Source organism: Nyctereutes procyonoides, unplaced genomic scaffold, assembly GCF_905146905.1.
Source record: "Nyctereutes procyonoides isolate TBG_1078 unplaced genomic scaffold, NYPRO_anot_genome, whole genome shotgun sequence".
NCBI lineage: Eukaryota > Metazoa > Chordata > Mammalia > Carnivora > Canidae > Nyctereutes > Nyctereutes procyonoides.
Window position 1 is genome coordinate 8,804,505 of NW_026575121.1, and position 22,618 is coordinate 8,827,122.

The 22,618-nt window shown below is 38.1% G+C and overlaps 1 protein-coding gene across 2 annotated transcripts in view; it reads left to right on the forward strand.

The window, feature by feature from the left end:
• Positions 1-22,618, forward strand: part of VWA8 (von Willebrand factor A domain containing 8) — a 342,943-nt gene that overhangs the window by 106,161 nt on the left and 214,164 nt on the right. For both annotated transcript variants that reach the window (XM_055335701.1, XM_055335702.1), the window contains 4 exons: positions 3,554-3,714; positions 5,737-5,850; positions 16,176-16,344; positions 17,927-18,004. In XM_055335701.1, coding sequence (XP_055191676.1) covers positions 3,554-3,714; positions 5,737-5,850; positions 16,176-16,344; positions 17,927-18,004 — 522 coding nt within the window. The remainder of the gene's footprint in view (positions 1-3,553; positions 3,715-5,736; positions 5,851-16,175; positions 16,345-17,926; positions 18,005-22,618) is intronic.

Consider the following 22,618-nt stretch of genomic DNA (forward strand, 5'->3'; position numbering starts at 1 on the left):
GATTTTAATTATGAAAGCTAGCAACTTGTATTATTAAAGGGAATGCTTCTTTCTTTTTCTCAGGAGGGTTTTTATTTTAATGTGAAGACATACTAGAAGTGAAGAATGGCTCTTTTTTGCCATGATAGTATGAGAGAGTTTAGGTGGTAAAACTGGATTGAGTTAGTCTTCTAAGAAATGCCAAGTGTTTTCCATTTTTTACTCCTGCGAGAATTGAAGAAAGGGAGAATATTTCTGGTCTGTAGTTGTGGTTGGCGTTAGCAGTGCTGGCGATCTGTTAGTTCTTGTGTAGCAACAAATAATCATGCTTCACTTCAGTCAGAAGAAGGGAGGCTCTAGCTGCTAGGTTGGAAAAGGAGCCCTGTGTACTGGTTGTCTTTTTCATCATTTTTACTAGTAAATATTGACTCATTTGAATGAAGCAACTATTGTAGACAGCGTGTGAATTAACAAGATATGCAAGTATTTTGGAATCGTCACCAAATGAAGTACTGCTTTTCCAAAGCGTGCACAGAACAGTGATTCAGGATGTCTTGGTATGAGAGTAAGGAATTTTCTCTGTTGAAATTTTTTTTAAAAAATATTGCCAGTTGCTAGCCTCAGCTCCTTACAAGTCCGAGCCTCTCATGCCAGAGTCGTATTCCTCATCTTTTTTTTCCTGGGCCCACACAAGACTCAAGAGCTAAAATGGGTCAGGATACCATATATTTTCAATGTGAAGCTGGCATTTTCAAAATTAACACCCATCCATTTCTTTAAAATATGGTATCAGTGGGATGCTTTATTCGTGTTACCTCCTCTCTGAATACCAGTAGGAATACCTAAAGGAAATAAGTTTTACTCTTTCTTCTTTTTTCTTCATTTTTTTCCACTTTTTAATTTGTAGTACTTTGTTATACATTCCATATATCCTTGTGTAATCTTATAATTCCTACTAGAATAAGAGAGGGATATAAATAAATAGGATGACACAAAATTTCGCATTGAGTTTATAATGTTTCTTTTTAAAAAATTTTTTTTTTAATTTATTTACGATAGTCATACAGAGAGAGAGAGAGAGAGGCAGAGACACAGGCAGAGGGACAAGCAGGCTCCATGCACCGGGAGCCTGACGTGGGATTCGATCCCGGGTCTCCAGGATCGTGCCCTGGGCCAAAGGCAGGCGCCAAACCGCTGCGCCACCCAGGGATCCCTAATGTTTCTTTTTTAATGCAGTGTTTCCCCGCTGGGTGGCATTTAATTTATCATCTATGTAATTAATGTCTAATAAAGTGCAAGTAGTAAGCCCCACGTTGAATCAGTTGAACCCAGATCTTGGGCCTATGCTTATGTATTTTCCAAAAGTTCCCCCAGCTATTTTTGATATGTATCTTTGATTTAGAACTATTGTGTTGAAGCATGTTTTCTGTTTTCTTTATTCTCTAGAACAATATATGATATAGCTCTATAATAAATATTTTTCTGAGATAATTAGTACCAAGAGTTTTAACTTTATCAATTTGTATATTAATTTATATTAATTTTTAAAGAGTTCTGTGTATTTGGTTGTTTTTCATAATTTAGTTATGAAAATGATCACATACATTTATTTTGATTTGTCCTATTTTTCTTACACAGTGATACCTTTCCTGTGCTTTTAGCTTTTTTTTTTTTTTTTTTTTTTTTTTTTTTTTTTTAAGCATTTTATTTGAGAGAGCATGAGCAGGGGGAGGGACAGAGGGAGTCTGGTCAGTGGAGACTCTGAGCAGGGAGCCTAATGTGGGGCTCGATCCCAGGACCCTGGGATCATGACTAGAGCCTAAGACAGATGCTTAACTGACTGAGCCACCCAGGCACCCCTCCTTTTCTCTCCTTATGTGGCATACCCATGAATAGGAATGAGTTCATCCTCACCATAAACTATCTCAGTCAACACTGATAATGGTGCTCAATATGGTATTGACTATGGCATGTATCATTGGCAGCTAAGAATGCCATGCTCATATAGTTTGCATAGAATTTAAAATTCGTAGTTAAAAAAGTAAATAAAATTAATGAGTTAAGCCAAATTTTGATAATGTGTCAAAGCCAGACCTTTAAAGCTATGGGGACTTGGTGAGACTATTATTATTCTCAAGTGTCTTTATGATTCAACATAAGCCTATTCATACTTACTAAGTCAGTACTTTCTTGATAGTGAGAAAATGGAAATAATTAAGACTTACATTTTAATCTTGGTTTCAGTGTAGATCTGTTGCCATTGTGAATATAAACAAATTTCTTAGTTTTCTATCTTCTTAAAACTGGAATTGGATATCAAAGAATTTACAAAAGACTAAAATTTTCAATAAAATTGATTGCAGAAATTGAGATTTTGGTATAAGTTGCACAAAAGTTCTCTGAAGCCGATAATGGAAAACAAACTATTATTTTCATCATTAATACATGTAAGAAAAAAACTGTTAGTATTATATGGAACCCCAAATTTTTTAAAGTAGATATTTTTATGCCACTGCTATTAATAGTTTGCTTAAATCTATTACACTGTTTTAGCACTAACACATTGTGTGTGTGCTTTAAAAAATTGCTTGTAACTGCTATGCTATTGTTTGCCAATTCCTGTACCTCAACTGATGACTGTCCTCCTCAGTTTCCTCCATTTTCAAACCTCTTCAAATATACTTGAGTCATTGTGATGGGCACCTAGCATGATCTCTCAGGGGAATTCAGCTGCAAGAAAATGGAGCAGGATTGATAAGCATCTCCCCCCATTGAGTTTGTATGGTCTCTAAATCTTTTTCTTTCTTTCTTTCTTTCTTTCTTTCTTTCTTTCTTTCTTTCTTTTCTTTCTTTTTTCTTTCTTTCTTTCTTTCTTTCTTTTCTTTCTTTTCTTTTCTTTTCTTTTCTTTTCTTTTCTTTTCTTTTCTTTTCTTTTCTTTTCTTTCTTTTCTTTCCCTCTAATTCTTAAAAAGGAACTCACACATTTTGGTCCCAGCAAAAATAAAGCTGGCTGAATAAAACTACATTACTGTCAAGTGGCAGTGACTACCATCATGTGTATAAATTTCAAATGAACAATTAAAGGGAGGGGGAAAATGCTAAATAAAAAGGAAGGGGGGAAGCCCTTCCTCTTGCTATATTATGTGGATGAGTAACAGGAAAAACCTCAAATGACCAAGAAAATTATTCTCTTTGGTGAATTGGAGAAGATGACTTTCTAGTTGTATGGAATGTACGCTCAGAGAGGTAATTATAAAGCTAAATAAACTACCATCCACAGGTGCCTGGGTGGCTCAGTCAGTTAAATATCTGCCTACAGCTCAAGTCATGGTCTCAGGGTCCTGGGATGTAATTAAGGCATCAGATCCTGAAATCGAGCCCCTCATCAGGATCCTCGGCAGGCTGGCCTGCTTCTCCCTCTGCTCTCTGCTTGTGCTCTCTTTTGCTATCTCTCTCTCTCTCTCTCTCTCTCTCTCTCCAATAAATAAATAAAGTCTTACCAAAAATCCCTACCATCCCTCTCTTAAAAATTAATTCTGCATTTTCTTTGGTGGTTGGTGGGGCTTGGTTTCAGGATATGACAGCACGTGACCTGCTCCAACAGAGATACACTCTTCCCAATGGAGATACTGCTTGGCGGTCCTCACCCCTTGTGAATGCTGCCCTGGAAGGAAAGTTGGTCCTCTTGGATGGCATTCACCGGGTCAACGCAGGCACGCTTGCTGTATTGCAAAGGTTTGTATGAGTCATACACACACACAAAAAAAACACACCATGTAAACAGTAGGTGTGGAACTCTGTCAGTTTTTTCAAAACTGGGTTGTGTAGATCACGAGAAACTTATCTTCTGTTTCCAGCCAGAACAGCAGATATTTTTATAATCGTAAACACAACACAGTAAAACTTCAAATAATGAACATTTTGGGGAAAAAAAACACTGCCTGCCATAGCAAAATTCTCTGTGTAAGAGTTAGAAAAAGAAAAGTTTTAGGTAGTAATTTTGAAAGACTTTGTACATGCTGATTGGTACATACAAGTAAGTCATACAGCTAACACTTCTTACAATTTGTCAGTCATAGCTTCACTATGTTCAAACACCTTATGAATCATAGATCTAAATTATTGGTTGATCCTGTTGGAATTTTTTTTGAGAGAGAAAGTATATTTCCTTATATAAAATGTGTAATGGAGGGGTGCCAGGTGGCTCAGTTGGATAGGTGTCTGCCCTCAGCTCCAGTCATGATCTCAGGGTCCTGGGATTGAGCCCTGTGTCCAGCTCCCTGCTCAGCAGGGACTCTGCTTCTCCCTCTCTCTCTGCCCCTCCCTTTTGCTCATGCTCTCTCTCTCTCTCTAATAAATAAAATCTTAAAAAAATAAAATATGTAATGGATGTTTGATGATGTTTTATATAGACTAAAAATCTCACTCTGTTTATAAACTCGAACATTTGTGTAATTGTTTCCTTATTTCAGTTTGGGTGGGGAAAACATGCCACTGCTTGTCAGGTTCTCAGCCTTGGAATCACCTTGTGGGGATGGGGCTTAAAAATCACTGATGCCTGAGCTCCATGTTCTCAAATTCAGATACAAGCGATCCAGGATGAGTCCTGTACAGTGGCATTTTTAAACCCTTCCCAGAAGATTCTAATGTGCTGCCAAGATTAAGAACAACTTCAGTAACCATTTGTCTTATATTAGGTGTTTAATTTTCACAGCAATACCGTGAGGTTGATATGACTGCCCTAATTTTATAAAAGTTTAGAGAGATGGAGTAGTAGTTCTCCCCTTCCCCTCTTATGAGGTACAGAGCTGGATTTGAACACAGATCTGACTGCCTCACTGCCCATGTTCCCAACTCCTGCATTTCTTTCTTTCTTTCTTTCTTTCTTTCTTTCTTTCTTTCTTTCTTTCTTTCTTTCTTTCTTTCTTCTTCTTTCTTTTTTATTCATGAGAGAGAGAGAGAGAGAGAGGCAGAGATGCAAGTGGAGGGAGAAGCTCCATGCAGGGAGCCTGACGTGGGACTTGATCCCAGGTCTCCAGGATCACGCCCTGGGCCGAAGGCAGGCGATAAACCACTGAGCCACCCAGGGATCCCCCAACCTCTGCATTATACAGTCTCCCCTCTCTTCAGGGCTTACTGAGTGGAGGTCATGGTGGGGGGACTGTAATGTGGGCATAAGGAGACTCAGCAGTTGGTGTAAAATCTAGATATAGTGCTATTCGAGCCCTCCGACATCTGGAAGACAATGCTCTCTGTGCTGTGGATGGTCAGGTCACCATCATGGTTGGTATATGAAATAGCACCAGTTATTTCATTATAATGATTTTTGATATGTTAAAACCTTTAATTCCAGAAACAGAAATTTGTTGGTAATACTCTCCCTTAAGGAGTTACAATAGACTCAGAGTATGTACCACCTGCCTTGTTGATTTAATATGTACCTCATGGTTATCCTGAGTCACTCATTCAGCTACTTCTTTTCATCTCCTTCCTCCTTCCCGTTTCCAGCTCCTCCTCAATCCTCCTCCTCACTGTCCACATCTAGTAACCATGACTACTGCTCTCCAGGATAGACACCACTAGTTTTGCCAAGTATAATAGCACCGGCCAACTTGAAATTTCAACAGATGCATCAAACGAAATTGTTAGACTCAATTGTAATAATAGACAGGATTAAAATGTGAACTGATTCTACCTCTAGTGACTTCAGCCTTCAAGACAGATGAATTTGTTCCCTGACTTTCCTCTCTCCCTTAGGTTGATCCACGATCGGGAGCTAAGCCTCTACGATGGCTCCAGGCTGCTGAGAGAAGACAGGTACATGCGTTTAAAGGAAGAGCTGCAACTGTCTGACGAGCAGCTACAGAAGAGGTAATGTTGGGTGCATTGTCCTCATTCTTGTCAGGTGTGCCTTCTTTTTATTCTTCTAAACTTAGGGTCAAGCCAAGCAAACTTTAAATCATTTAATAAGTTGGCATCCTGAGCATGCTCATAATCTGGCATTTCTTACAACTTGAGTTTGTCGTCCAAGACGTGCTCTATACTCTAAGTCTTACTTTTGCTTGTGTTTCAACACTTCATGAGAACATTAACTCTGAGAAGGTAATCTTCCCTTTATTGTCCTAGCAACTCGGTTTTGGCCCTGTACTTTGTATCCCTTCAGGAAAAAAAAAAAAAACCCTCATAGTTCTCATAATTTACCGGGCCCTCCCTCCTAGGAAGTGATCTCTTATTACTGAGGTAAAACCACCTGGCGCAGGATTACCTTTTGTGGCTTATTTACATATTCCTACCAAAAATGTCCCAACCAAATGTTATGCAGGAGGTTTGATTGCATCCCAGATCAGGAAATAAAATGGAAACAGCTAGAAAAGATACTTTGTGACAATTGGGAAAGTTTAAATATGGACTATGTACACTACATGATATTGAGTAAAAATTCATAGGTATCATAATGGTATTCGGGTTTTAAATTTTATTTTTTTTATTTATTTTATTTTTTATTTTTTTACTTATGAGAGAGAGAGAGAGGGAGAGAGAGAGAGAGAGAGGCAGAGACATAGGCAGAGGGAGAAGCAGGCTCCATGCACCGGGAGCCTGACATGGGATTCGATCCTGGGTCTCCAGGATCGCGCCTAGGGCCAAAGGCAGGCGCCAAACCGCTGCGCCACTGAGGGATCCCGGTATTCGGGTTTTGAAGGAGAATATTCCTTCATTCCTAGGAGATGTGCACTGAGTTAAGGGATAATGTAAAAAGAGATCAACAACTTCCAGATGATTCACGGTGAAAAAAAAGATATGTACGTGTGTGTACATGTATACAATACACAGAAAGAGAGAAAGAGCAAGTGAGAATGAGAACACAAGGTGGTAAAATCTCAATAATTGGGGAAATCTAGGTGAAGGATATATGGGTATTCATATTCTATTCTTTCAAATTTTCAATGTGTTTGAAAAATTGCAAAATATTTCTTCTAGCTACATACTACTTTCCTTTGAGGACGTTTGGAATATATGTTTTCTGTCTCCTTACATTTTCATAGATATTTTGACATAATTAGAGATTGTTAACTTGGCAAATACCTAGTCACCTAATTGAATCTTACTTAATTGAAGCTTCTCCTCCCCACAAAGGGCTTGCTGACATATTTTAAACATTAAAATTTTACAAATGATAATTACGTGTATTTCTTATTGTGTTTATGGTTTAAGGAAAGTTTTGTTTAAAAATTTCCTTGGAATTTTTTTATAGAAAGGAAATATTAAATTCCTTACATCTCTGTATAAGTTATTTAAAAATTCACTTAATTATACACAGCTATTTATGCTTCTGGGGTACACATCATCAAATTCCTCTAGCCTAGTAAACAGTTTGGTTGATTGTCTAGGGAGGGAAGTTCTAAAGATCCTTCTCACTTCATACCTTTAATTTATAACAGTCAGCTTTTATACAGTATTTGAATATGAACCACCACCCATCAGGGAACAGTTTATGTTTTCAGGGAGATGAATCAAAGCAGTTAGGCAGTAGCTCTCAGCAAGCCTCCTTGTCAGGCTCCTTTGGACTTCAGGAGCATTGCATTTGTAGTCAGATGTCCAGGAAATGACAGCCCCTCTTCCCTGAGAAGCACCCAATTTGCCCTAATAGTCACAAGAGGTTTTACAAATGAAAACAATTTCAGGAACAGAGTGGCCCTAAGCATCGTGTTGAGATTTTGGCTTACATTGGTTAGTAGTACCTCCTCCTCAAAGTGTTCCATCTTCATCACTATTGAAATTCATTACTCCCATGAATACAGACCAGGCTCAGTTAGTTCTATTTCTAGAAGTCATTCCGAGTAGATGGAAACAAGTTGTAAGGGCATTGCTTGGTTTTCTTCACTTATTTTTTATTTTCGTTTGAATTTTGTATCATTGTTAAACATGTATGAAACTTGGGCCAGATAGCTTTTTCAAGGCTTTTTGTGAAACATACCAGTCCTCTGTCATCTGTCCTCGGACACTTTCCCATTTCCCACAGCCCGGACACTACTTTCAGCTTCAAGCTATTTTTTTTAGGTACTCACCTCCTTATCACTAAATAGTATACTTTTTTTAAAAAAAAGAATAGTTGACATATAATGCTTAGTTGTCATATAATGTTTAGTTTCAGGTGTACAATAGTGATTCAACAAGTTTATACATTATTCTATACTCACCACAAGTGTAGCTACCCTGCCCCCATACATCACATTACTATATCATAATATGCTTTCATTGATATTTCTTTTTTTTTTTTTTTACTTTTTATTTTTTTTATTTTTTTTTTTAATTTTTATTTTTTTTATTTACGATAGTCATATATATATAGAGAGAGGCAGAGACACAGGCAGAGGGAGAAGCAGGCTCCATGCACCGGGAGCCCGTTGTGGGATTCGATCCCGGGTCTCCAGGATCGCGCCCTGGGCCAAAGGCAGGCGCCAAACCGCTGCGCCACCCAGGGATCCCTCATTGATATTTCTTGATTTATTTTTCAGTGTTAGGAATTATTGGTTTCTTACTATGCAAAATTAAAGTTTAGCTCTTTTTATCATCCTTCTTCCCACTACATAAACATACATCCATCTCTCATTCTTCCTGAGTAGTCATGGAATAATTTCCTTTAGAACTTCACTCAATGTCCACATGATGATCACAGCATAAGGACTGTACAGTAGCTGAGACATTTGGTAAACTATAGTCATTTTTCCTTTCTTAACATACGTTTTGTTTTTCCTAAAGTTAGTGATTGCATACATATGGAGAGAGGCAGATACAGAGATAAATAATTATAATGCATCTTTTAAATGTTAGAACGGAGATCTCTGCAGTAATGCTATGGGAACACAGAAGAGAAAGTGACCCTGTTTTCTGTGTATTTATCACTTTTTTACCCCAGACACTTCCCTTCTTGTCTAAATCTCCTCTCAGCATGTTCAGGCACATCAGGCTTTTATCAGTTTCATCTTTGCCCCATAGAAACATTCCTGCCAGCCCTGCTCTGGACCTGCTGCCCTTCATATTTGTAGCACACATGTCATGCTAGATCTCTGTCTACTCCGACTTTCCCATTTCCTCTGATCTCTCTTTCTGCATCTTTCATCAGTTTAGATGTTGAACCTATTGGACTGAAATTCTAATTTTCTGTTCTTTCTTACGTTCTGTCAATTTGTCAGGTCTTCACTGACTTCTCAGAGGCAAGATGTCTTAACAGTTGATTCTTCTCTGTCTGAAATATTTCTGCCAGCTGAAAGCCTAATTCCTTTCCTTATTAGTATTCCTCCTTCTTTTGCCTGAGAAGCACACTCTTTTCTCATGATTGTACACAGATTTTCCTCTATTTTGTTGCTAAACAGTCATGTTATAGAATCTGCTTTACTCTGATGATATGGATTGTTAGTAAATTTCTTTATCTTTTCCTGGCTAAACCTGATTTAATTTTGTGGCCTATTTTTGGCTTTCCAAGAATAAATATATTCTCTTTTAGGGTTATAATATGTTATGTTAGGGAAGAATAGAGTAAGTTTATGCCAGTTGACAGTATCTCTTTCAGTGCTGTGTTTATTAGCTGAAAGCTGATGGCTTACCCAAAAGGACATAGTTTAGCATAAAGTGGGAAATGTGTAATCCTTGAGGAAGGAAGTTAATTTATTTCTTGAGTTGTTCTTATAAGTAATATGACCCACTGTCATGCATGGGTTGATCCTGTGTGCTCTGCATATCTAATAGGTCACTCTTGGCATTAGCATTTGAACTATAAACGAGGAACCCATCATCTGAATCACCTATCCTTTCATTTCTCTCCCTAAGCACAGAATTGAAGTTCAGTGAAATGATTATTGTTCCTGATAGTCTTTAAAGAAACTCAGCTATTAATGCTTTGTTTCCTTGTGGAATTTTGAGATAGAGGGAAAAGTCAAAGTTAGAATGAAAGGAAAGAAGATTTAAGAGCTTCTTGGCCCCTAGACCCAGGTTAGTAAATTTCAGTATGTAAATTTCAGTATGTCAGATAGGACCCTGTTCTCATATTTATGTCTAGCAGGACTTCTTTAGTGACAAGTAACAAAAAAAAAAAATCAAATTGTTGCAAAAAGGAATTTATGGGCATTTCATGTGGTCAAAGGAGAGGCAAGGATGCAGTTGGGCCTCAGGAATTAACTGGAATTTAGGACTTTAGTGTTGCAGGGTATTGTTGCTCTGTACTTCATCTCTTTGTCTTGAATGTCACAATTCCTGACCCATAGTTGATCACTTAGTAAATGTTTTTGAATGAGTGAATAAATCTTAACCTAGTACAAATTCTAGGAAACTCAAGGTAAAAGTAATTCTGGTAATCTAGTTTTAGATGACCTTCTGAGCTAGCAGTGTTAACTTTTTTTGAACCTGCTAACAGGAATACTTTGCCTTTTATGACAAGTCTGATAACCACAGGATCTCAAATTTAATAGCTACTATTAGTGGACTACAGTGCCTTTCAACTTCATAGTGTGAAGCCTAGTTTCTAAACAATTATATTTGACTCCTTTACTGACCTTCATTGTATTCTAATTCTTGACCAAGGTCATTTATCTTCATCAGAATGCTCTACAGGCATTCTTTGCAGGTGATTACACAGCTAATGTGCCCTTAGATCTGGCATCAGAAATGTTAACAACTTTCCTTCTCTTGTTGCATGACACCAAGAATACAGTGGGCATGGTGATTAGAAGTAGCATGATGGCCACACACACCAGACACCATGCCTGCATTTCTCACAGGAAATAAGGACCAAAATAGAACTGTTTCCTTTGATGAGAAAAACTTCTTTGGGGAAAGGGGGAGTACAAATACTATAGGCTGCTAAATGTGTTCCTTCCTGCTGTTGGTCAGGGCATAGATGAGGGGGCTGAGAGTTTCTGTGCATTACTAATGGTTTATTTTACCAAGAAAGGGCTATGGTTACCTCAGGAGAGCGATAAAGATTAGTGACCTAGTCTCGGTTATAATTATATATGCTCTGATATTTTTACCTTTTTATTGAATATTTTATTTGTACTGATTGTGATTGAACCTTGAAAACAGTTTATAATCTCCCAGTTTTTCTTGATCAGTGGTGAACCATAACTGGACATTGGGTGTAATCCTTGCTTGATTAGCTTCTCCAGACCCTTTTATTCTTACTCCCATGCTTGAAGATAGGTAGGATCTGAGCATTTTCTTCTGTCTCCCCAGAAACCTCAGCATCTCTTTGTTGGCAAATTAAGCCATGTCAATTTTTTTTTAATTTTTTATTTATTTATTTACGATAGTCATAGAGAGAGAGGCAGAGACACAGGTGGAGGGAGAAGCAGGCTCCATGCACCGGGAGCCTGACGTGGGATTCGATCCCGGGTCTCCAGGATCGCGCCCTGGGCCAAAGGCAGGTGCCAAACTGCTGCGCCACCCGGGGATCCCGCCATGTCAGTTTTTAATAAAATTCAAGATACATCAAGGATTTTATGCCCAGTTTGATTCTTAAAGAGTCTTAAGCAAATTCCGATTTTGAAAAATAACCATTTTTATAGTCAGAGAAAAGTTCTAAACTCTGTGTCTGTGAAGAGTCTAATTATTATTGTGTTTGGGTTCTGTCTTTTTTGTTTAAGATTTATTTTTTATTTTAGAGAGAGAGAGAGCATGAGCTGGGGGGAATGGCAGAGGAATAGGGAGAGAGCGAATATCAAGCGGACTCCCTGCTTGAGAACGAAGCCTGACTCAGGGCTCTATCCCATGACCCTGAGATCATGACCTGAGCAGAAACCAAGAGTCGGACACTTAACCAAATGAGCCACCCAGGAGCCCTGTATTTTTGATATAGAGGATGTACCTTCTCTAACATATTCATTCAAGACCAGGCTTAGACTAGCTGCTCTTCTTTTGAGTGGAAAGCCATTATTCCCAGTTCTTATCAATTACCTTTCTTTTGTCCTTCCCATCAAAGGTCTTTAAAAAGTTTCTTATAATGATGGCTCTTAACAACAATACATTTATTTAGTTTTTAGCATCTGCTCTCTCCCAAGTATCACTCTAGACCTTTTATGTATAAAGATGAGTAAGAAATGCATCTGTGCAGTTTGCTACGTGGCACAGGAAAAACAGGTGAAATGTGGGCTGTGTGCGGAACTGCATACCCTGTAGGTTCAGAATGGGAACACTGTAGTATAAAGACCAGTTACAAAGTCTTTTTCTGGTTTATGATTAATGTCTTTTAAAATTTTTCTGTGTCATTTCCTTAATATACACATTTGCCAAAAATTACCATCTAAGTTCCTTCAAAAGATTGGACTTTACTGAAGTCTTTCTTCTTTTATTAGTAGCATTTTTGAGGTATAATAAGATATCGTAAACTAAATATTTAAAGTGTACAGTTTTGGGATCCCTGGGTGGCACAGCGGTTTGGCGCCTGCCTTTGGCCCAGGGCGTGGTCCTGGAGACCCGGGATCGAATCCCACGTCGCGCTCCCGGTGCATGGAGCCTGCTTCTCCCTCTGCCTGTGTCTCTGCCTCTCTCTCTCTCTGTGTGTGACTATCACAAGTAAAAAAAAAAAAGTGTACAGTTTTACAATTTTTGATATTCATATATACTTCTGAAACTATCTCCACAGTCGAGTTAATGAGTATGTCTATGACCACCCCTCCAGTGTCCTCAGACCCCTTTGTAATCCCCCTCTTGACCCTTGTCACCCTCCTCTTCCACTTCTAGGAATCTACTTCCAGTCACTTGATATATCTTGTATTTTCTAGAACTTAATATAAATGTGATCACTCAGTATATACTCTTTTTGATCTGACTCCTTTCGTGTTGTTATGTGTATCAATAATTCATTCCTTTTTACTGCTGAGATGCAGTGGAGAGCACTTTACTTTCTAAAACATGTTTATGTCCCCAAACATATTGACCTCAATACTTTTATTTTTGAAGTCTTTTTTTAAAATATTTTATTTATTTATTTATTAGAGAGAGAGAGAGAGAGAGAGAGAGAGAGAGAGAGTGAGTGAGCATGAGCCAGGGGGAGAGGCAGAGGGAGAAGCAGACTCCTCTCAGAGCAGGGAACCCAACATGAGACTGATCCAGGAACCCTGTGATCATGACCGGAGCCAAAGGTAGACACTTAACTGACTGAGCCGCCCAGGCACCTCTGAAATCCTTTTTTAAAAAGGGCATTTGCGGGCAGCCTTCGGCCCAGGACCTGATCCTGGAGACCTCGGATCGAGTCCCACATCGGGCTCCCTGCATGGAGCCGGCTTCTCCCTCTGCCTGTGTCTCTGCCTCTCTCTTTCTCTGTGTCTCTCATGAATAAAATCTTTAAAAAAATAAAAAATAAAAATAAAAAGGGCATTTTGCCTTTTTAATCTTTAACTTTATGAAATTTACTTATCTGAAGTTAAGCCATACCTTAGTTTCATTTGTTATTATTGTTGTTAATTTTAGTAAAATTAAAGTTAACCTTGGTTTTGACTTTCAATTGTGCTTGTTTCCTAATTCTCCACTATTTACCACTTATCCAGCCTTTGTATTACACGGCGGTTATGTTAAATCACCTGGAAGTAGATGGCAGATCCTCAGGAGTTCTCTGTTGTCCAACTTTCAGACATGGAAATCCTATCATTATCAGGAAATGATTTTCCATATGACCTATTTATGTGTAAGGAAGCCTTTGGGGGAGACTTAGCAGCACGACAGGTCCTTATCCTGTTATTCAGTAGTTTACTGGCTGAGTTTGCTGGCTTCATAGTCAGTGTACATTTCTCTGCCTGACACATCCAGCTGCTGTCTCAGAAAGTGCCCTCTTTAAATTGGTGCAGCTTACGTACCCTTGCTAGAGTCAGTACCAAAAAGCAAGCCACAGGCAGTGTATATCCTAAGCAGCGATCATCACCTACTTTAACTCAAACCACCTAGTCTGCTCTCATGTTGCTTGTTCTCCTAATAATTACTCTTCTAGTCCTAAATTCACAGCTCAGCTGTGATACCTGCTTCCTGATCTTTTGGTTTAAGGATATAAATTGGACTTCCTCTTTTGGCTTACGTGTTGGATTTTTGCTTTGTTTATTCCCTGATTTAGTATCCCTCATTATCTTGAGTAAGAAACTACATCTGCAGATTTAATTTTGTGTAGTCAAATCACAACAAAGCAGCTCTGTCTCTCCCACCTTCTTTTGTCCCAACTAGGAAAGAGGAGGATCAAGGATGAATCCAACATCTGTTGTTAGGCCATGGAGCTTAGTTTTCTGGAATATGGCAAACCACTTGGCAGAAGTGGAAAATGGGATAACCTTCCTGTTTTAGCTTTTAGATCACAGAATTTTCTGCGTCTAGATTCCCTTGTGTGACTATCTAATTGCTGGCAGTCCTCAGTGATCATGCTATCCCCAGGACTTTCAGACACTGCTCAAGTTGTTATTCTTTCCTGTTTTCCCAGAACAACTCCTTTGGACAGATCATTCCCATGCCCTGCTTGAATATCTGTAAATAAGGATTTCTTTTTTTCCTACCTAGAGAAATGAAATGATATCTGGTAGCTTTTATGAAAACTTGTAGACTTTTCATGTGACCATTTCTAAAAACTGCTTTACCCTGGTTTACAAATTATGATGTGGCCTCTAAAACTACAGATCATGTAGTCAGGGACTCGGTGGACCTACCTGTTGTATTGGGAGGGCATTTTCTTACCTCAGCTCTTCAGAGTACTTATCTGGTTCTCGCCACATATGTCCTACCTCCTAATATTCTAGCTGCCTACTCACTTAACTATTGGGCGCTATTGTAATAGTAATGGCAATGAATAGTCCATTTCTGGGGAAATGCGAGTTATGTGCCTGTATTTTTGTTTTTGTGAAGATCTCCACAGGTGTTTGTGCTTTTATCGCTTCTTTCTCATAGCAAGGGTAATATTACCCTTTAAAGTTTTATTTCCACTGGGCTTTAGAGTGCAATTAATAAGAACTGGCATTATCACCCACATGATTAGATCATAAGGGGTGTCTAGTCCATTCTCCCAATCATACTCAAGTCATTTCACAAATGGTGGGAAGTCTTATGTTATTCTTCTGTGTATTCTAGAATATTTACATCCTTGGATTCCCTAGCAGAGATTTATAAAACAGATCACTTTAAAAATCATATTATTTCCTATAAGACGACAGAAGAGTAAATTATGTAAAAGTTTCATTTTCTCTATCTTTTTGAAGACCTATATATTCTTATTGTCAATCCAAACTTTAAATTTAATCCAGTCCCTCATGCTGCTTAAATTTTCTATGTTGTGAAAAGTCTTCTCATCCTGAATCATACTCCTTGGTCTTTCTATGATTGACATAGAGTGGATTTCTTGCAAGATAGGAGATTTTGAGGGGATTTGGAATAAAGAAAAGGAACCTGTGTGATGAATATGAACTGGATGGAATTTTGTTTCAAGGGACTATGGAGAAAATCTGCTGGAGGCATAACGACATATCCAAAACAATGGTTTGTGCAGGGATGGAGATCATCAGTGGAAATAGTACATATGTTTTAGCAGTAGGTGAATCTTTGTTCTTTTTTTTTTTTTTTTAAGATTTCTTTATTTATTGGCAGCAGGGGCAGGGAGAGAAGAGAGATAGAGTACAGCTAGTGGAAGAGTTGCAGAGGGAGAAGAGACTCTTAAGCAGATTCCACAGTCGGCGCAGAGCCCAATGTGGGACTCAATCTCATGACCCTGAGATTATGACCTGACCTGAAATCAAAAGTGGGACTTTTAACTGACTGAGCCACCCAGGTGCCCCTCTTTTTTTGTTTTAATGATAGGTTCTTTGGATGTCCTGATTTTTTTCCTTTTTTTAAAAATTTATTTTATTTTATTTTATTTTATTTTATTTTATTTTATTTATTTATTATTTATTTATTTATTTATTTATTTATTTATTATTTATTTATTGTCCTGATTTTTCTCAAAGCTTGTTCTTTGGATAATGGCTTTGACTGTATTAACAGCAGGGGGCTTTGACGGGGTGAGCACTGGGTGTTATTCTGTATGTTGGCAAATTGAACACCAATAAAAAATAAATTTATTATTAAAAAAAAAAAACAGCAGGAGGCTTATCATTGCCCTAGGCTTTAGCTACCATGACCTGATTTCTGGTGTGAAAGTTTATGTTTGTTTGTTTTATTTTTTTCCCTTTTAGATCCATTTTTCCTGTCCACCCCTCCTTCAGAATCATTGCCTTGGCAGAGCCTCCTGTTATTGGAAGCACAACACAGCAGTGGTTGGGACCAGAATTCTTAACCATGTTCTTGTTCCATTATATGAAACCACTTGTCAAAAGTGAAGAAATTCAAGTGATTAAGGAAATGGTAAGAGTAAGGCTAGCTCTAGCCTGCTGCCTTCAACTTTTCTTGTTTTAAGGTACTCTGACACCTGTCAGAGCAGAGTTGGACATTTCTGGCTGCTTCTTCCCATTTACTCCCAAATTTCCTGATATATGGTTCTCATACTTCAGCATTTTTCAAAATCATCTGGAGGGCCTAATAAAATGTGGATTGCTGAGGCATTAGGTCTGGGGTGGTACACGAGAATATACATTTCTGAAGTTCTTAGGTGATACCCATGCTGCTGATCTGGGGACCAGACTTTGAGAACCGTGGATATAAGCTATCTCTCCATTTTCCTCATGAGGAGGCAGTTTTAGGATTCCTTTTCCATGTGAAAATCAGCCAAAGATGACTATTTTAAGTTCCTCCTATAAAGGGAGGCCAAATATATTTTAGTTCCTTAGCCTTTAGAAAATACAAAGTAGTTCTGTTCTCCTCAGTACTGTAATGTATCATATACTTACCTGATTAGTTATCTGGTGGCTTGTAGTATATGTAATGTGTTATTAAGTGCTTCACCTTTTAGAGTTTTAGAACTGCATTGTTCAATGTAGCACTAGCCACATTCAATAAATTTCAAAAGTTCAGTTTCTCAGTCATATTTCAAGTGGTCAGTAAACACACGGGGGCTTTCAACTACTGTATTAGATAGCATAGGTAAAGAACATTTCCATCATCACAGAAAGTTCTAGTAGGCAGTGTTGTTCTCAATCACAAATAATTAACTTTTTACATAAATGCACTCTTCCCCTTTTAAACACCAGAATGAGCTGATTAATTTTAGATCTTGTGCGCGCAGTGGTGGATAAGGGCATAGGCTTTCAAGTCAAACAACTTACTCTGAAGTGCCAAATCCACTCCTTAACAGCTTCTAGATCTTGGGTAGATTACCTAACCTTAGTTTCTGAAATGATTACAGTATACCAGTCGTTGTTCTAACAACTCTCTGATCTTTGTAAATTAAAATTAAATATATGTCATTGTTACCGTTAAATTTCTCATAATTTAATTCAGTTAACTATTTAATTAGATTAAAATTGTTAGAATTCAAGCAACCAGTGTGTGTTATTTGGGCAACTGTTCTTTAGAGTTCATTGATAAACCGATTATGCCCCCTATGTATGTGATTTTAAAGTCCTTTAAAAAATGAATAGCCTGGGCATCCATCCTTTGTACCGGATGCCTTACATCACTAGATAGATTACTAATAAGTGAAGGAGTTTGGTTTTAATAAGAAAAATGCCTAAATTAGTGTTCAAAAAATTATGCTGGAGCTAACAAATAATTATGAAAAGTTTTTTATGGGTACACTTTATGCCAGTTTTTAATTGAGTTAGAGGCTCCTTTCTCTTTTATCCTGGTGATGGGATTGTAAATGAAGAGTGGCTTGGTTTTAACCTCCTGATTGTTAAAGAGAAAGCAGAAGCTTAAGTGTTACTTATCATCAGGGACTTTCTAAAAATATAATTCTAATATTGTTTGCTAAGTAGCCAGAATTTCTGGTTAATTAGTCAGCTATCCCCAATTATTCTTTCTGTCTTTTCTCAATTCTTTCATAAAATAGGTCCCAAATATACCTCAGGAAGCTTTGGACAGATTGTTATCATTTACACACAAACTCAGAGAGACACAGGATCCCACGGTAAGTCTGGGCTTTTTCCCATAGGATTTTTTGTTGTTGACATGCTGTTGCTTTATGTTCTCAGAGTTTAATGCTTTAAAATCTATTTTTCAAGCTGGTATTTTTATCTCTTATACTGTGCTTTGCCCTGTGCATATATTTTACTCTTTCAGTGATTTGAACATTTATTTACTCTAGCTACTCATGGCTGGTCTCATAGAAAAACAACTAGCTCTAGAGCTTGGTGATCCTAGGGTTTCGGTTTTGGCCCCCGGGCTCCTGTCCTGAGCAGTCTCATCCAGTCTTAAGACTTCAAGTGTGACCTCTTCTGTTAATGACCAGATCTTTCTCTTCAGCTTCCAATTTTGCTTTTCTCATTGATTCTAATTGTATTTCCATCCTGGGATGGTGTAGGGGCAGGAAACTTTTCCCTTCCTTCTTTCTAGGTTCTTTGGCTGACCTAATGATTAAATTCACATGAGACAGACTAATATCAGAAAATCCGATTTAATTCCATATGTACAGGAGCCCCGTAAAAATACTTGACTTAAAGCAGTGACCAAAGCAGATAGCTTTTATACCTTTTAGACAAACAATAAATTTATAAAGAATTAACAAGACAAAGAAGTTCGGGCCTGGGGTAGTAAGGGTAGTAAATTAGTGACGATGTAACAACGTTGTTTATATTGCCATCTTGGCCCTTTGTTCCCTATTTCTAGAGATAAGGATGCCTTCTACCCTCCTGGGACAGAGAGGGTGCCTTTCATAGGGTAGATTTATTTCCTGCTTTCCCGGGACAGAGGAGGGTCAGAATGTCCTTGCACTAGCTGTTTCTTAAGTAACTTTAATTCAAACTAATAAATATGTCAAAATGGCATATTTTGGAGTGACATATTCTGTCCCCCTCTTAAAATTTTTTGCATGACTCTTTTTTTAGCATTCACAGTTGAAAACATTTTTGCGCTATTAACAAAAACTAACCCCTGCTGTCAAACATCTAATACACTCAGTATAATTCATGCTCTATCAGGGGTGAAGTGAAAAGGTTAGTTTTCAGTCTGGGGTCTTGAAGCAATAATTAATATTTTAAATAGGCCAAGGCAAATTATATATTTGCCCACAAAGGGATAAAATGTTATTTGCTTTGGGCTAGAATTTTAGTACTGACGCCTGGTCATATCATGCCAATCTGAAGCGTGATTGGTGATTACATATGCATTCGAATAGCAAAAAATAAATAAAGAGCTAATTCTTCCTTAACAAATGCAGTTTGGTAAGTGAAATCTTTTAAAACTCAGGACACTTAGGGAATAAAGAAGAGGGGCTTCGCGTTTAAAAAGTTGGAAACCACTGCATATGTTGAAGGATCAAGGGCTATCACCAACTCTGAATCTGTGTTCTCCTCTGTAAAATGGGAAGTGCCATCCATTTTATAAGGAAGTCGTAGTGATTAAACATTAGAATATGTGTGAAGAATCTCTTCCTTAGTAGCTACTTAATAGATGGTTTCTTTCACGTCCTGACTGGATCCTCTGGGATTGGTAGAAATCCAACATATCTTGTACCACTAAACTGTCTTTCCCCTTTAAATCTATTCCTATTTCTTATTTAGTTTTCTGACTGTGTTAATAATCTGTCTCCTTGCTTTCCCATGATCTCCACTTAACCTGAAAGCACATCTCATCAATTTGGCATCATGATGTCTCATCCATTCTCTTACCTATCACCAGTAATTGTCCTAGTATTTGGTTTCATAATCCTTCTCCTGGAATATTGCTCTTTCCTTTTGACTACTCTCACCGCCAGCAGTTCATTCCTTGTGTGGCCCTGGATTGCTTTTCTGTGCCTTTTGTAACAAATTACCCTAAACTGCTGGCTTATAACAACAGAAATTTATTTTCTCACTCTTCGGGATGCCAAAAGTTTGGAATGCGTATTACTGAGTCGAAGCTGAGGTATCAGCAGCGCTCCCTCAGGGGCTCAAGGGGAGAATCTGTCCCTTGCCTTTTCCAGGTTCCAGTGGCTACCAGCATTCCTTGACTTGGGACGTCACTATCTTAATTTCTTCTTCCCTCTTCACATCACCTTCTCTTCATTGAGTCTCTTCAGACTTCTTTCTGCCTCCTTTTTGCAAGGATATATGCAGTTGCATTTAGGAGCACCCAAATAATCCAGGATAATATCTTCATCTCAAAATTTTTTTTTAATGTGGTCTGCAAAGTCAACTTTGCCATGTAAAGTAAAACTCATAGGTTCTAGGGATTAGGAATTGGGTATCTTTGGAGAGGGGACCATTTTCCAGCTGTCACAGATCCCCTATTAATAACCCCTGATTGATAACCTCATCTCCAGTTTGTCCCTTACTTGTTCTTTTCAGCTACACCATTCTCTTTCTTGTTCCTTGAACCCACTTGTGTCTGCCTTAGGGCCCTTGGCACTCAGTGTTTCCTCTCTGCCTTGACTGTTCTTACTTTACAGATGCCTCTGCTTCCACTTCCGGTGACTCTGGGATGTGCTTTCTCCCTGTTCTGCCCTTTAGAGGGAAGTAACCTCTCTCCCCAACCTGCTTTCTTGACGCCTGACATATGATTCTGTTATTGATCAGATGTGGCTGGATCACAGATTTATTTTCATCTCTTCAATTAGTATTAGTATTTGAACTACTTGAACACACTGTTGTTTATTCTTTTCTTCCCATTTTCTGGCCTGGTGCCAGGCCCATGAGGGACAATTAACAAATGCTTGATGGATGAATGAATGAAGTGATTAGTTAATTAACTACTACTTTATTGACACATTCTCCCTAAAATTTTCTGTTCCTGAGAATGGTATTATTTTCATAAAAGAAACAATTCTTTAAGAGAAAAAAAGAGAAACTTACTGAAAAAAATTTCTGATCAAATCCTTCATATTTTTAAGCTGAATTACAATTACTAATCTTGCTAATATAAAAAAGCCCTTGAGTTGTGCTTTTAAACTCCATCACTGTGGTACCAAAGGGAATGTGCTCATGTCCTCACACTCTTTTTTGCAAGATAAAACTACAGTCAGAAAGTTAATGTTATAGGGGCATCTGGGTGGCTCAGTGGTTGAGCGTCTGCCTTCTGCTCAGGTCGAGATCTCGGGGTCCTGGGATGGAGTCCTGCATCGAACTCCCCATAGGGAGCCTGCTTCTGCTGATGTCTCTGCCTTTCTCTCTGTGTTTCATGAATGGATAAATAAAATCCTAAAAAGAAAAAGAAAGTTAATATTATAAACATTAAACACATTAAGAATTTTTAAATTAAAGTGCATTCTCAATTTTTATTTGATAGTGTGAGAGCAGAAATAACCAAACCCTTTATTCAACACTTAAATGGCTCAACATTAAGCTTTATTCTGATTTTTTTTTAACACTGGATGTTATTGTAAAGCATCTTGGTGTTATCAAATGAGAAAAGTGGTATTTTTCAAAATCAATAGACAGCCTCCCTCACTGAACACTGGAATGAAATGTGAAGCCTGAATTCAGTGTCATTCTTGGATGAGATTAGAATATGGTACGTGAGGAAGTTACCATAGGGATTATTGGAACTCTCATCATGAGAATCCTCAGGTTGGAGTTTTTTATCAAACATTTGCTATGATTAAAATGGGAATTTTTTGTGGACCCACATGGGAATTGCTAGGTCATATTTAGCTTTTGATACTTTAAATCATACTGGCTGAAATAAGCTTATTCTCAATTCTTCCTTCTTTCTTATATCCATCTGGTGCCAAGTTCCCTGAAATATTTGTTGATTCCTTCTCTCCAGTCTTTTTTTTTTTTTTTTTGCCAGTAACCTTTCTGTACCTTATCATTTTATTGACAGATCACTGCAGTAACTTTCTGTTTCCTGTCTCAGGTCTCTCTGTCCTTCAGCTACTTTGTGTGCGACCGCCAGATTAATCTTTCTAAAATCCCATTACCGCTTTGCACGTATCAAAGTCCTGTTGCCTTTAGAGTAAGACCAAACTCCTCCAAGTATCAGGTCTTTGTCACCCAGCAAGACGTTCTAGTAGAAGTGGGCCAGTTTCCTCACATTCTGCATCTATTTCTGTTCCTTTTGCTCTCATGCCTTTGTTCATAGCATTTCTCTTGCCCGCTTGAACATTTTAATTTTAAGCCCCTCTAGCAGTTGTCAAGTGCTTCGCTTATGTTGGCATTAAATTATATGCTAGTTTGAATTGCAATTTATACTTTCTTATATTTAAATATTGTCTCCTTGTCTAGAATGCAAATTTGTCGAAAACAAGGATGAACCAAATGTTTGCTTGTAAATGAATTCTTTGAGACATAGAATGTGTTCTTTAATAGAAAAGAGGATACATCATAAATGATGATCATGCTCCCAATCTAGTCCCCAAAGGACCATTTAACCCATCTTGTAGCTGAAATATAATAGTAGCTCCAGCACACCAGCATCTCCTGGAGCTACAAAATACACACGGGAGGAGGTCAGTGCCCTTTGTTCTTTCCTGGATGTGCAGAGACTACCTTCAGTGAAATGCCGGAGTAAGCAAGTAGAGGTGACTTGGGCATCTTGGCATCCTTCCACCATCTATCCTGAACCCTCTGCTAACTTCATGGAGTCCTCTTCTGTGTTCTGTTAGGGG